The 14,079-nt window shown below is 37.5% G+C and overlaps 1 protein-coding gene across 3 annotated transcripts in view; it reads right to left on the bottom strand.

Moving 5' to 3' along the window:
* G2E3 (G2/M-phase specific E3 ubiquitin protein ligase) overlaps positions 1-14,079 on the bottom strand; it is a 55,102-nt gene that overhangs the window by 18,317 nt on the left and 22,706 nt on the right. The window contains exons 5-11 of one of the 3 annotated variants that reach the window (XM_048852394.2): positions 10,848-10,949; positions 9,639-9,763; positions 8,104-8,269; positions 7,225-7,331; positions 5,528-5,644; positions 2,434-2,558; positions 576-708 (exon numbers count right to left, since the gene is read on the bottom strand). In XM_048852394.2, the coding sequence (XP_048708351.2) occupies positions 576-708; positions 2,434-2,558; positions 5,528-5,644; positions 7,225-7,331; positions 8,104-8,269; positions 9,639-9,763; positions 10,848-10,949 (875 nt within the window). The remainder of the gene's footprint in view (positions 1-575; positions 709-2,433; positions 2,559-5,527; positions 5,645-7,224; positions 7,332-8,103; positions 8,270-9,638; positions 9,764-10,847; positions 10,950-14,079) is intronic. The other 2 variants (XM_075129742.1, XM_075129743.1) reach the window with 2 other exon arrangements.

Raw genomic sequence — 14,079 nt, 5'->3', positions numbered from 1 at the left:
CATATTTTTGAACTGCAAGCCCTTATAAATTAATATTTCAATTGCTATGAGAACCTTATCAGCTGCATTTGTTTTAATTTCAAAACTGAACTACAAAATATTAAAACTGCAGTTAAGATATACTTTATTACTAGAGAAAAGAAATTTGGTATACATTTTGGGAAGAGCTAATTTTCCACTGCAGCATTAAAATTAAGCTAAAAATGGCCTAACTTTAAATATTCAAGTTTCTTTTAATATTGCTTTTGTAAGGGCACTTAATATAGTGCTCAACTGAAGGATTATTAATTCAATAGACTGGTTTGCATATCAGTCTCTGGTTAGTGAGTTAAAACTAGAAGTTTATGCCCAACTCACGAAACATGTACCACAAGTGACTACTTCACTCATAAATATGGATTCCTGGGAGCCTAGTTCTGCAATTCAGTAAAGGAAGTATTTGCTGTAGGATGAAAATAAGTGTGGTGTTCTCACATTCTAAATTTCATAAAACAAATATTTTCTTCTATTTCATATAATAATTTCTTCTGTATTTTTTTCAAGCAGTTGCTTCCATCCCATGCAAAATTACACACCTGAGAAGAAAGCCATGCTGGGATCCAGGTGACTGTCTGGGACACTTGGGAGAGGGCTCTTCCAACAAATGACCAGTAACGTCTATTTTTTCTGAGGTAGCCAACGAGCGTTTTTTCTGATTTTGGTAATTCCCTGTAAAATTAAAACCTGATTATTCTTCTGAAAAATATACTGGTGTCAAGTTAACCTAAAACAAACATAAAAAACACAAGGCCTGTTCATTAATTGCTATTAACTCACATGATTAACTCAAAAAATTTAACTGCGATTAAAAACAACAGAACACTAACTGAAATTTATTAAATACTTTTGGATGTTTTTCTACATTTTCAAATATACTGATTTCTATTACAGAATACAAAGTGTACAGTGCTCACTTTATATTATATTTTATTACAAATATTTGCACTGTAAAAATGATAAAGAAAAATATTTTTCAATTCACCTGATACAAGTACTGTAGTGCAATCTCTTTATTGTGAAAGTTTAACCTACAAATGTCGATTTTTTTTACCTAACTGCACTCAAAAACAAAACAATGTAAAACTTTAGAGCCTAAAACTCCATTCAGTCCTACTTCTTCTTCAGCCAATTGCTAAGACAAACAAGTTTGTTTACATTTACAGGAGATACTGGTAACTGCTTCTTATTTACAATGTCACCTGAAAGTGAGAACAGGCGTTCACAAGGCACTTTTGTAGCTGGTGTTGCCAGATATGCAAAACATTCATATGCCCCTTCATGCTTTGGCCACCATTCCAGAGGTCATGCTTCCATACTGATGAGGCTCGTTAAAAAAATAACACGTTAATTAAATTTGTGACTGAACTCCTTGGGGGAGAATTGTATGTCTCCTGTTCTGTTTTACTCACATTCTGCCATTAAAGCAGTCTCGGATGATGACCCACTACAGGTTCGTTTTAAGAACACTTTCACTGCAGATTTGACAAAACGCAAAGAGGGTACCAATGTGAGATTTCTAAGGGTAGATACAGCACTCGACTCAAGAGTTAAGAATCTGAAGTACCTTCCAAAATCTGAGAGGGATGAGGTGTGGAGAATGCTTTCAGATGTCTTAAAAGAGCAACACTCCGATGTGGAAACTTCAGAACCTGAACCACCAAAAAAGAAAATCAACCTTCTGCTGGTGGCCTTTGACTCAGATGATGAAAATGAACATCATGAACAAATAAGCATCAGTCCGCTCTGCTTTGGATCGTTATTGAGCAGAACCCATCATCAGCATGGACACATGTTTTCTGGAATAGTGGTTGAAGCATGAAGAGACATATGAATCTTTAGTGCATCTGGCATGTGAATATCTTGTGACGCCAGCTACAATAGTGCCTTGCAAACGCCTGTTCTCACTTTCAGTTGACTTTGTAAACAAGATGTGGGCAGCATTATTCCCTGCAAATTGTAACCAAACTTGTTTGTCTGAGTGATTGGCTGAAGTAGGACTGAGTGGACTTATAGGTTCTAAAGTTTTACATTGTTTTATTTTTGAATGCAGTTATTTTTTGTACATAATTCTACATTTGTAAGTTCAACTTTCATGATAAAGAGATTGTATTACAGTACTTGTATTAGGTGAATTGGAATATACTATTTCTTTTGGTTTTTACTGGGCAAATATTTGTAATCAAAAATAAATATAAAGTGAGCACTGTACACTTTGTATTCTGTGCTGTAATTGAAATCAATACATTTGAAAATGTAGAAAACACCCAAAAATATTTAAATAAATGGTATTCTATTGTTTAACAGTGCGATTAATCGAGACTAATTTTTTTAATTGCTTGACAGCCCTAAAAAAACCCAAACATCAAACTATGTCCCAGCATTTCATAATATTACCTGACTTAGCGAAGATACTTCTGCATTCTAGACATTCCCAGTTTTCCTCCCATGACTGTATTGGGGAACAGGCCAAATGAGTTCCACGGGAACCACAACACTGACAGCATTTGATTTCCCATTTACTAAAAGAAAAAACACACTGTACTTAGAATTAACAGAGGAAACGACAGAAGTCAAAACAAAGGCTGTTGGGCAGTAAATCCAATCCACCTACCCTTATAGGATAGCCACAAATCCCTTATTATTTACCAAACTCTAGTTAAATGATATATAGTTAGCCCCTTGGGTTGCACAGTATCCTCTTTCAAAGAGGGTGCACTCCCAATTCACACTAAGGGTATGTCTACACTAAAAACTCAAGTTAACCTATATTAGGTCATCTTACAGCCATCACAGGAGCACTTCCACTGACCTAAGAGGGGCAGTGTGGGGAGCTGTAAGCCGAGGCTCCCGGCTCTGCTGGCAGCTCCCTGCCAGGAGCCCAGCTGCCCCACAGAATCCTGGTGGACTGTGCTCCCACTCCGTCTCCCCGTTAACCACTGGGAGAGGGGGAAGCCGCGCAGGTCTTCTTGTCTCCACGTTCCCCACTGGTGGGCAGGAGGACAGAGCTGCCCAGGGCTTCTTGCCCCCAGGAAGCGAGGTTCAGCTGCCCTGGCTTCTTGGCCCCCATCCTGCACCAAGAAGCCTTGTAAATTGACAAGACAGCCAACATTCCCTGGTGAGGGGTTGGGAGGGAGCCTCCCAGGGCTTCTCACCTTCCCATTCCCCACCAGGAGTAGGGTCCAGCTGCCCGGGCTTCTTGCCCTGGCTGCGAGCCGAGAGTGGGATCCAGCCACGTGGACTTCTCACCCCAGTACCTGCAGAGAGCAGGATCTAGCCGCACACAGCTCCCTGCCTGGAGTGGGGTCCCGCTCTCCAGGGGCACCTGGGCTCTAGCTGCCCGGCTTTCTTGTCAATTTCACAGCTAACAGCTGACATAAGCAACACAGCCGATGCAAGTAACACAGTATCTACACATACGTGTAGCCCTAACTACACTGTCATAAGCCCTATGCCTCTCATGGAGGTGGAGTTATTATATCAGTGTAGTAGGGCACTTACACTAGCAGGACAAGGCTGTAGTGTAGACACTGACATAATTAGGTTGATGTAAGGCAGCTTACATTGACCTAACTGTGTAGTGTAGACCAGGCCTAAATCTGAATGCAATGATTAGAATGCTAGTCAGTTTTGAAGAATATCCAGTTTTAAAGAGGCTATGGAGCAGTTAGTGTACCCTTTTTAAGCCAACACATTTGCATAGCCAGTTACTTTCCCCTTCACTACTTTGTGGGATCCACAGCCCAACTTTTTCAAAGTCCCCTGGCTGTTTTTTCCAAATAGCATTTTGTATGATACAGTATTTGATAACCTAACCACTTTCCAAAAGCTGGGACTGTTCTGTAAGAGACATTTAAACTTTTTTTTTTTTTATTAAAGTATTTGCCTAGATCTTTATATTATATATTTGTTTGCAGTAGCGCCCACAATGTACTAGGTGCTTCACATACAGAAAGCAAAAAGGCATGATCCCTGCTCAACGGAGCTCACAAACTAAGACAATTATGAGGCAGTGTACACATAATTAGAATGGGCCATCATGGTGTTTGGCCAAAACTTTATAATCTTGTCAATTTAAGCCAGCAAGATTTCCGATAGGCAGTACAACAGAAATGGTTTTCAAGAGGGACTTATACATGGAGAGGTTAGGGGCCTTGTTGATGAGCTCAGAAAGCTCCACACTGATGGGAACTGTGGAAGAGAATACTGAGACATTTATGAAAGAAGCCAACAAGGAGACAAAATAAGGCAAAGCAGAAGGGATGCGGCTGGTGATGAAAAACAGTGCAGGAATTTGAAGGTGGTGACCAGAAGCTTGGATATTGTTGACAGTGATGGAGACAAAGTGAATTGGAGAGGACTTGGGAGGGAAGATATGGAGTTCAATTTTAGGGATGTTAAATTAGAACTGAATATGAGACATCAAAGAGAAGATAAAAGTGAAAAGTGTAAAGCAAAGAGAATAAAGAAGAGGACAAATTCCTGGGGATATCCAGAGGGAAAGGAGAAGGAAAACCCATTGAAATAGATATTGAAAAAATGGTCAGAGAGGTAGGAAGAAAACTAGGAGAGGAGAGTATTTTGCAAACCCTGTGGAAGAAAAGATGTCAAGAAGGAAGATGATCAACAGTGCTGAAAAGATCAGACAGGTCAAGGAGGATGGACAAAATGAAGAGCCTGAGATCTGAGCTGGAAGAGGTCATTAGAGATCTTATTGTGATTGGTTTCAGTAGACTGGAGAGGATTGAAGCTTCTTTGGAAATTGGAGGAGGATTAATAACAGCCATTGTAAATGACTATTCAATGAGTTTAGAGGTGAAGGGAAGGAAGGAAATGAGATCAAAGTAAGGTTTTGGGAAAGTTCAGAGTATACGTGTAAAGTGAGAGGAAGGAGTCAAAGGACAGTAAGAAGCATAGGTTCCCCCTATTTAATAAAAATCCCAGCACCTGGGTGTTTCTCATAAACTTTCTAATCAGATAGCTGGATCAACTGGAACTAGTCAATTTTGCGATATGTCCAATACTTTAGCCAGGTACTTTCAAAGATACCTATTTTAGATATTCTAATACACTTGATATTTTAGCAGCTAAGCATAAATAAAAAATAATTTGTCTTAGTAGTTTGCTACCTCTCTTTGATTTTTAAAGGATGCTGATGATGGTATTACTTCTTTTGCTGCTTTATTTGTGTTGGAGAAGAGATAGAATACGGAAGATAAATCCTGTTGTCTAACTCTCTTGGCTCTTATTCTCTGGGTACACTAAGTCTTATTGGTCAATCACTTTTCAAAATAAGATGCATGTTGTAAAATATTGATAAGATAAATATGTCCAGCTTGCGATAAATTATTTGAAACTGCCGTAGCTTTCATTATTTACTTTTTAAAAATCTCTTCAACATTCTATCTGCGACAGATGCCTGTAACATACCATACCCATCCCATTATTTTAAACATATTGGTCTTCAAAATCTCTGTGTGTATATTAATACCTATCAGGTTTACTATAGTCTCTCCCATTCCTGCACAGACATCTTCTAGCGTCACAGTGTTGGTAACGCTGCAGAAGATCTTGATACGCATTCTCCTCGAGTTCCCAGGATGCATCTCTGTAAATATTGCAGACATGGATTAAAAAACATTTTAGTGCTATAATTTTAGCTTTATGTACTGAAATAACTTTATTTTCCTTTGCCACGCATTAAAATTGGAGCTCCCAGAGCATGTAAATATGATTGATAATAATGGCATAATTTGAGATAATGCAACCATTTAGCAGTGTAATAACAATAAGATAACAGGAGAGAAAGGACCTATTTGGATAAACAGTCCATCTTTATGCAAGATTGTCCTCTGAACTAAATCCATAAGTGTTTTATATAGTTTGACAACTCTAGAGAAAATATCTGAATGTTTTCTTGATAAGATGTTGGAATAATCTATCAACCTTAAAGTTGGAACCTTTTGTTCCCAATGTCTATATTTTCCTTTCTGGGTTTATGTGGAAGAAATTCAGACACTATAGCAATAAGCAGCAGTAAAAAATAATAAAATAGATTAATCCATATACCCTAGGAAATCATCCTTAGGCATTACAAATACTTTTTCTCAATTCTGGAAGTAGAACTGACAATGTTTGTAGTAGTACTCTTAAGGGTTAATTAAGGGAGGAAGGGAGGAAAAAGAAAGATGAAGAAGAGAGAAGTCCTGAGCAGATCCTGGAGAAAGAAATGAAGACAGCTAGGACTTGACTACAGTAGAAGCTCAGAGTTATGAGCACTTCAGGAATGGGGGTTGTTCATAACTCTGAAATGTTTTTAGCTCTGAACAATATGCTATAGTTGTTCTTTCAAAGTTTACAACTGAATATTGACTTAATACAGCTTTGAAACTTTACTATGCAGAAGAAAATGCTGATTTTAACCATCTTAATTTAAAAGAAACAAGCACAGAAACGGTTTCCTTACCTTGTCAAATCATTTTTTTTAAACTCTCCCCCGCCTTTTTTTTTTTTTTAGTAGTTCATGTTTAACACAGTACTGTACTGTATTTGGTTTGTTTTTGTTTAGGTCTCGGCTGCTGCCTGATTGTGTACTTCCAGTTCCAAATGTGGTGTATGGTTGACTGGTCCGTTCGTAACTTTGGTGTTCAGACCTCTGAGGTTCTACTGTATAAAGGGGGTGATAGCACACGTTGGCCAGACAAAGAAAGTGAAGAAAATACAGTGTGGAGAGGATGAGAGAGCAGTTGCTGGGAAATGCACCTGCTTTCCCATATTAAATTAAACTGTCCATATTTTAAAAATACTCTGGCCATATTTAAAAATGAACTGCCCATATTTAAAAATACTAGAATTTTTAAAAATTCTAATACATTGCATTTATATATATAGAATATTATCTCTAAAATGTAGATTAGTAGTAATATATCTCTATCCTACACTACACATTTGCAGCTTCTCTTAATTTAGTATTCTGCAAATCTGAGGAACGTTCTGAAAAGAAGCAAATTGCACCTAAGACAAAAATAAACTGCTCTCATTGCTAGTAGATACCCAGGAAATCCCAATGATAATTCAATTTTTAGTTATATTGCATAAACAAGTACATGGTTTTGGATTTATCATCCTACTTAGTTAGAGTTGTATATAGAATATGGATTATTTGTGAAATTATTGTTAGTTACTTACTTTTCTGGAATGTGTATTCCCATTCTCAACATTTCATTCTGAAATTTGTCTTTATTATTGCACACTGTGCACCTAAAGAAAAATACCCCAGCACTCAGAGCTTGATACTGTATCAGAAAACAGAAGAGAAAATTAATTGAACTATTCACATTTACTCTGTTTCCATCCTTTTGTATCCAATAAGGTCATGGTACCCTGAAGATGGGCATTATACTCATGGATTCTTTTCTGGCACTGACTTGTTCAGTGCAAGGATCATCTTAGATTTATCACTTAGAAGCTAAAGGTGGCCCATTCTATCTTTTCACAAGGGAAATGGCTGACCTAGGGGCTGGGCTTGTAAGATCATCTCCAGGAGGAAAGCATGTGCTTTCCTTTCAATGACCTCCCGTCTCCCGCCCCCCAATTCACTCCGCATCTGAAGAGATTCCTACACCCATGTCGAGCCATGAGAATGAAGGAACAGAAGTAACTAAGGCCACATCACCCTTTTATGATATGGGCTCTAAATGTTCAGGGCTGCAAGAGGGCATTTATGAAGTCCCAACAGACTTTCTTTCTGTAGAAGCTTTCTGAAGACAACCTGAAGTGTGAAGATCTCAAAGAACATCTTTAAAAAGGAATCTTCCCAATCTTGCAGTCCCTAAGAGTGTATTTTAAAGTTGCTGGTCTGATAACATGGACAAACCAGTTAGTTTTTTCCCAGACCTATAATCAACAGAATCGCTAGATGAAGAAGTTAGTTATAGTCTTATATTTTTGATGTGGCTTTATTACATTTATTGAATATGAAAATAAGAATGTAAACATTAATTTGTTCTATTATTCTAAGTACAAAACAAAATGTTGTGAGCATCACAGAATAAAAGGTTGTCTTACCTGCAAGCAGTCTCTATGAAACCAAGCATTTTTACAGCAAGGACTTTTCAGTATATTGTACATTGGAAAGTGCTCAACAAATTCCAAACATATTGTGCACTGTGAAGAGCCTCTAGATTCATCAGATGGAAGTTTCTGAACTGGCCGGTGCTCCCAACAATATGACCTTAAAGAGAAAATTAAAGCTCTGCTTAATGACACTAAACTTCAAAAACAATTAAACTATTGTTTTTAATACTAAAGAAAGTAACACTATAACCTGTATCATAACTGCAGACTTTGCTAATTTTAATTTTTCACATATGTAGTTTAGAAATAAATCATTTTAGAACAGGTTAAAAAACATATATTCAATATGCAAAAATGTTCACAAACAAATAAATATAAAATAGCAAGAAAACGGATTCTCTGATTCCCGATCAGTTGTTCAAAAAGATTACTAAAAACACCAAAGGTTTTGTATTGGTCTAGCAAAGCATTTCTGGTCCTTAAAACAAAAGTGTCGCCTAATTAAAATAACAATACATTACTTTGGTGTTATCAGATTTTAATTTTTAAAATCTCTCAATAATTCCACAAAGCCCACACAACAGCCAAAGAAACTAAGATTTAATTGAGACTTTGAAAAAGCATGTGTTAGACTGAGAAAATATCAGTAATTTAAAGTGAGGTTCTACTCTAAAAATAAACTTTGGGTTTATATTTATTGTATCTCACTGGTTCCATATAAAACGTGTTCAGTTTACCAGTTAAATTATTCTTCATCCCCCATTGCCAACCCTGCAAACTCAACCTGGGATAAGAAGAATCAACTTTTCTTTTTATGCTCACACACTATCGGCAGGAGCCTGGATACAACTGAACAGTAGATGTAGTTCCAGTGCAACCAAGGGGAGGGGGCTTTTTGTTGTTGGGGCTTTTTTTGTGATGATGCATTGAAGGATAATTCCGCTTGACTTTCAGGTCCCAGGATGAAGTTGAAGGACTGGCAGTTAAAAAAAGAATATTTTTCATTTGTAAATTGAGCAAATTTGATCTGAAGTCAAACAACAAAAATGGAATCATTATTATAATTACTTTTCAGAGTTTAAACCTGATACTTAAGCTGAAGTCCAACTTCACAATTTTATGTAGAACATTAAAATGTGTGCTAATATTAAGAGTTAACATTTAGTTGCATCCTAAAAATACTGAAAAACTATTTCACAAATATTATATGTATGCTGTAGTAATGGCATGGCTATCAGATGATCCATTCGCTGCTTCTTGGTTCAGACAGGAGCATTTCATCCCCCTCGGGCCCAAGTGGAAAATGTGAGGAAAATTTAACCAGAAGACAATATACCTCAAAATATGATTCTCTAAACTGTAAGAAAAATGATAGATTTTCTTTCTTCTATTAAATAGATAATTAGGAGGCCATTTATAATGCCCACACCCGCTTCTTGTAGGAAAAAGAAGAGCAAGTGTATTTCAAAAAGGAGCACCTCTCATTCAGTAAGGAGTGTAATTATACCTGACAATAAAACACTTACCCAAAGTGTTCCATGAATTGGAAAATGCATTCCCTTTGAACCCCACAAGGGAAATGATAACTTCGTTTGCATTTGGGTGCTACACATCCAATCGAAGCACCTTTTTTCTTACAGATATTACATTTCTAAGAGAAAGTTTTAGAAATGAAAGCCCATTAAAACTTAAGTCCAATTAAAATTGCTGGAATTATAACATTAACAAAAGAAATCTGACATAAGGAGTATAGAAAAGGAAATGGCGCTATACTGAACTGTTCCAGAGGATAATCTAGCTAGACTGAATGCATCCGATGAAGTGAGCTGTAGCTCACGAAAGCTTATGCTCAAATAAATTTGTTAGTCTCTAAGGTGCCACAAGTACTCCTTTTCTTTTTGTGAATACAGACTAACACAGCTACTACTCTGAAACCTAGCTAGAATTGTAGCATTACTAATTTACTTCTGTTTTATGTACTTTTCAAAGACTTAAATAAACTCTGACAAATAAGTTGGCATTCCGTATTTTAATCATGGTATCCAAGGTTGGTGTACAAGTGCAGCCATTGTTAAAATATGTTAATTCTATCAATAAAAATATACAAACAGTTTGGGGCTCAACAGATGCTATAGAGGCAATCTGGATATTTTAGACAACCTGCTCTCTTAACTGGTTCCTGCTCAGCTATTCGAGTTAGACTTATCAAAAACATTAAATGTTTTTGTTTCATCCTGAAAATGTAAGGGTCTACCCATACCATCTGTTTTATAGTCCTTTGTGTTTTGTCCCAAAGACTCTAATTAATTTGACACCCAATCTGTTGGACAGGTGAAAATGACATTTTCCTCATTGGGTTTTAATCACTGTCTCTTCTGTAACAAATATCAGCCAACTTCCATTGTCAATATTTACTATATATGTGTATACTGTGTGTGTGTATATATATACACACACACACACACTTGCCAATATACACAATCATTTAAAAATAAGAATTCAGACTTTTGAAAGTAGGATATACCTCCCCATAAAATGAATCAAATATGACACATAGTACAGTACGTACTTATGAAAAATGCAACGGTCAATATTTCCCATTTGTAAAGAAAAATCATTCTTTAATTTAAAAAAAAATCTAAAGATTCATTACAAACCAGATTTGTTATTGAGTTTAAAGTGCAAAAATGATGAAACAAAGATTAACAGGGATAATACTGGAGCTTGATTCTTACCAGTTTTGCAGCTCTGTTTACTTCTTTCCTAATGTCTTTGATTAAAAACCCATAAACTCCTTCATCTTCTTCACCCCTCTGCCAAATTCCACTTGACATCAACTATAAATACAGTTAAAATTAGTAAGAAATTCCAATACACTAAACCATTTTTTAATCAACTTTAATGTCTAGGACTGGACTATAAGATCTGTTGGTATCAATATGGAAAACTCTAGTAGACTGATTTAACAAAATGTTTAAGACAGTGATTCTTTTATTGCAGAGGCATAATAGTCTTTCCCTTCCTCCCAGCATACTGCTGCTAAGAAACTGCAGGAATCTATTTGACTAATTCCTAGGACCAAACTTAATATATTCTAGGGTCCAGGAGACAGTGGCTGCGGACGTTGCAGAACAAGCAACACTAATTTAGGAAAGTTTTAGAACACATGGATGTGCCCAGAATGAGAAAAGCAATCTTATCCTAGTCACTTTAAAAAAAAAAACAACAAAAACCTTCAGCAATTGACTAGTCTAACTTCCACCTAAACAAGAAGAGCATTTTCACACACCGACTCACCAACCTAGCGAGGAGGGCTTAAACTAGGTTCAAGGGATGCAGGTGACTAAAGCCCATATTTAAAATGGTGACCTAAACAGAGGGCTACATATTGGGGGGGAGAGGAGCGGCAGGGAATGGAAAATTATAGTAGGGTCATGGAAACAACAACAATAAGAGGAAAAACAGAGGGGAAATTTGCCTTAGATGTCTGTACAAAAATACAAATAATATGGGGGACAAACAGGAAGAACTGGTAGTATTAGTCCATAAGCTAAATTATGACTTAATTCGCTTTAGAGAGACTTGATTGGATAAATCTCATGACTGTAATATTGGTATAGAGGGATACAGTTTTTCAGGGAACATGGACAGGGGAAAAAGGTAGGAGGTGCTGCATTATACATCAAAAATACGTACACTCGTTATGAGGTCCAGAAAAAGGCGAAAGGGAAGCTAGTTGAAAGTCTCTGTGTAAATAAAAGGGGGCGGGGGGAGGGAGAGAACAGGGGTGATACACAACCGATCTTCTCACCAAATCAGGAGGAAGTTGTGAATGAGGCATTTCTAGAACAAACAACAGAAATATTCAAAACACAAGACCTGGTAGTAATGGGGGACTTTAACTATGCAGACATCTCTTGGAAGGGTAATGCAGCAACGCACAAAATGTCCAACAACTTCTTGAAATGTATTGATGACAATCTTTTGTTTCAGAAGTGGGAGGAAGTTACCAGGGGAGTCAGTCATTTTAGACTTGATTATAACAGGATTATGAATCTGAAAGTTGAAAGCAATTTGGGTAAAAGTGATCATGAAAAGCTAGGTTTCATTATTCTAAGGAAATGAAGGAGCATGAGTAGGGTGAGCAGATAGCATGTGTGAAAAATCAGGACCAGTGGGGGGAGGAAGAAATAGTTGCCTATATAAGACAAAGCCCCTAATATCGGGACATCTAGTCATTTTAAGCGTGAGCAAAAGAATAAGCACAATGGATTACAAAAAGGCAGACGAACTCAGAACTGGTAGTAAGGTCCCATGGGAAGAAGAGCTAAGGGAAAAAGGAATTCAGGAGAGCTGGCAGTTTCTCAAAGAGACAATACTGAAGACACAACAAGCTAATCTGATGAGAAGGAAAAATAGAAGAATCAGAGGCCAATATGGCTCTTTAATCACCTGAACATCAAAAAAGAATCAGACCAAAAGTAGAAACATGGAGAAATTGCCAAGGATGAGTGCAAAAGATTAGCACAAGCATACAGGGACAGAATCAATAAGGGTAAGGCACAAAATGAATAACACCTAGCAGTGATCATAAAAGGCAATAAGAAGAGATTCTATGTAAATACATTAGAAGCAAAAGAAAGACAAAGGAAGGAGAGGGTTACTCACATTCTGCAAAAAGTAAAGGAGTACTTGTGGCACCTTAGAGACAAACAAATTTATTTGAGCGTAAGCTACAGCTCACTTCATCGGATGCATTCTGCAGTAACTGAGATTCTTCAAGAATTGGAGATTTTTGGTAGCAGTGCCCATTTGGGCCGCACATGCAACCAAACTGCCCTCAGGTCCTTATCTACTGCAGAGTCTATGTCTAAACTCTGAAGTAGAGGAGACAGGGCTGGTAGTGGAGCACCCAAAGGGACACACATCTTGAAGAACTTGTTACTGCACAAGGTGAGTAACCCTCTCTTCTTCTTCGAGAAGTATCCCTATGGGGGCTCCACTGTAAGTTGCTGCAAAGCAGTGCCCCGTGTTGGGCGGATGGGGCTTCAGAGTAGGATTCTTTATTGATGATAATACAGTTAGTCCCAATAGCACATCAGATGCTGAGTCTTGAGTGACTGCATAATGTTCTGTAAACATGTGAGCAGATGCCCAGCTTGCAGCTCTACAAATGTCTGTGATGAGAACATTGTTGAAGAAAGCTATAGAGGTCAAAAGTGATGTTGCAGAGTGTGTTCCAGTCCCTGGTGGGGGTTGAAAGTCTTGTTACTGACAGCAATAGTTAATACAATTGGAAATCCATTTTGAGAGTCTTTGTTTAGATATGGATAAGCATTTATATCTCTCCACAACTGAAAAGAATAGTCTAGGTGATTTTCTGAAGGGTTTTGTCCTTTCCAGGTAGTAGGCTCCTAATGTCTAGTGTGTGGAACACTGCCTCCCTTTTATTCCTGTCTGGTTTGGGGAAGAACGATGGAAGATGAATAGGCTGATTCAAGTGGAAGGATGAAGGTATTTTAGGTACAAAATTGGGTGTGGTCTCAAAGTAACTTTATCTTTGAAGAAAACTGTAAAGGGGTGGGGGCTATTCCATGAGAGCTCTTATTTCCACCACTCTTTGTGTGGATGTAATGGCCATGAGAAAGGCAGTCTTCACAGAGAGATGTATGAGTGAGCAGGTCACCATGGGCTCAAGTGGGGCACCAGTGAGGCATCTTAGAACTAAGTTAAGGTCCCAAGAAGGTGTAGCATCTCAAATTTATGGGTAGAGGTTCCAAATACTTCTAAGAAAACTTTTTGTTGTGCGATGCGTGAACACCTGTTGATCTTATCATGGAAGGCTGAAATTGCCATGAGATGTTCCCTCAGAGAACTTGATGATAGTCCTGATATTTTTAGTCCTAGGATATAGTCCAGCACCAACAGCAAGGGAGAGAATATAGCTGTGATGTATATATTGTCACA

Source organism: Caretta caretta, chromosome 6 (assembly GCF_965140235.1).
Source record: "Caretta caretta isolate rCarCar2 chromosome 6, rCarCar1.hap1, whole genome shotgun sequence".
Taxonomy (NCBI): domain Eukaryota; kingdom Metazoa; phylum Chordata; order Testudines; family Cheloniidae; genus Caretta; species Caretta caretta.
The sequence above is the reverse complement of the archived record's forward strand: the minus strand, read 5'-3'. Positions and strand labels throughout refer to the sequence as shown.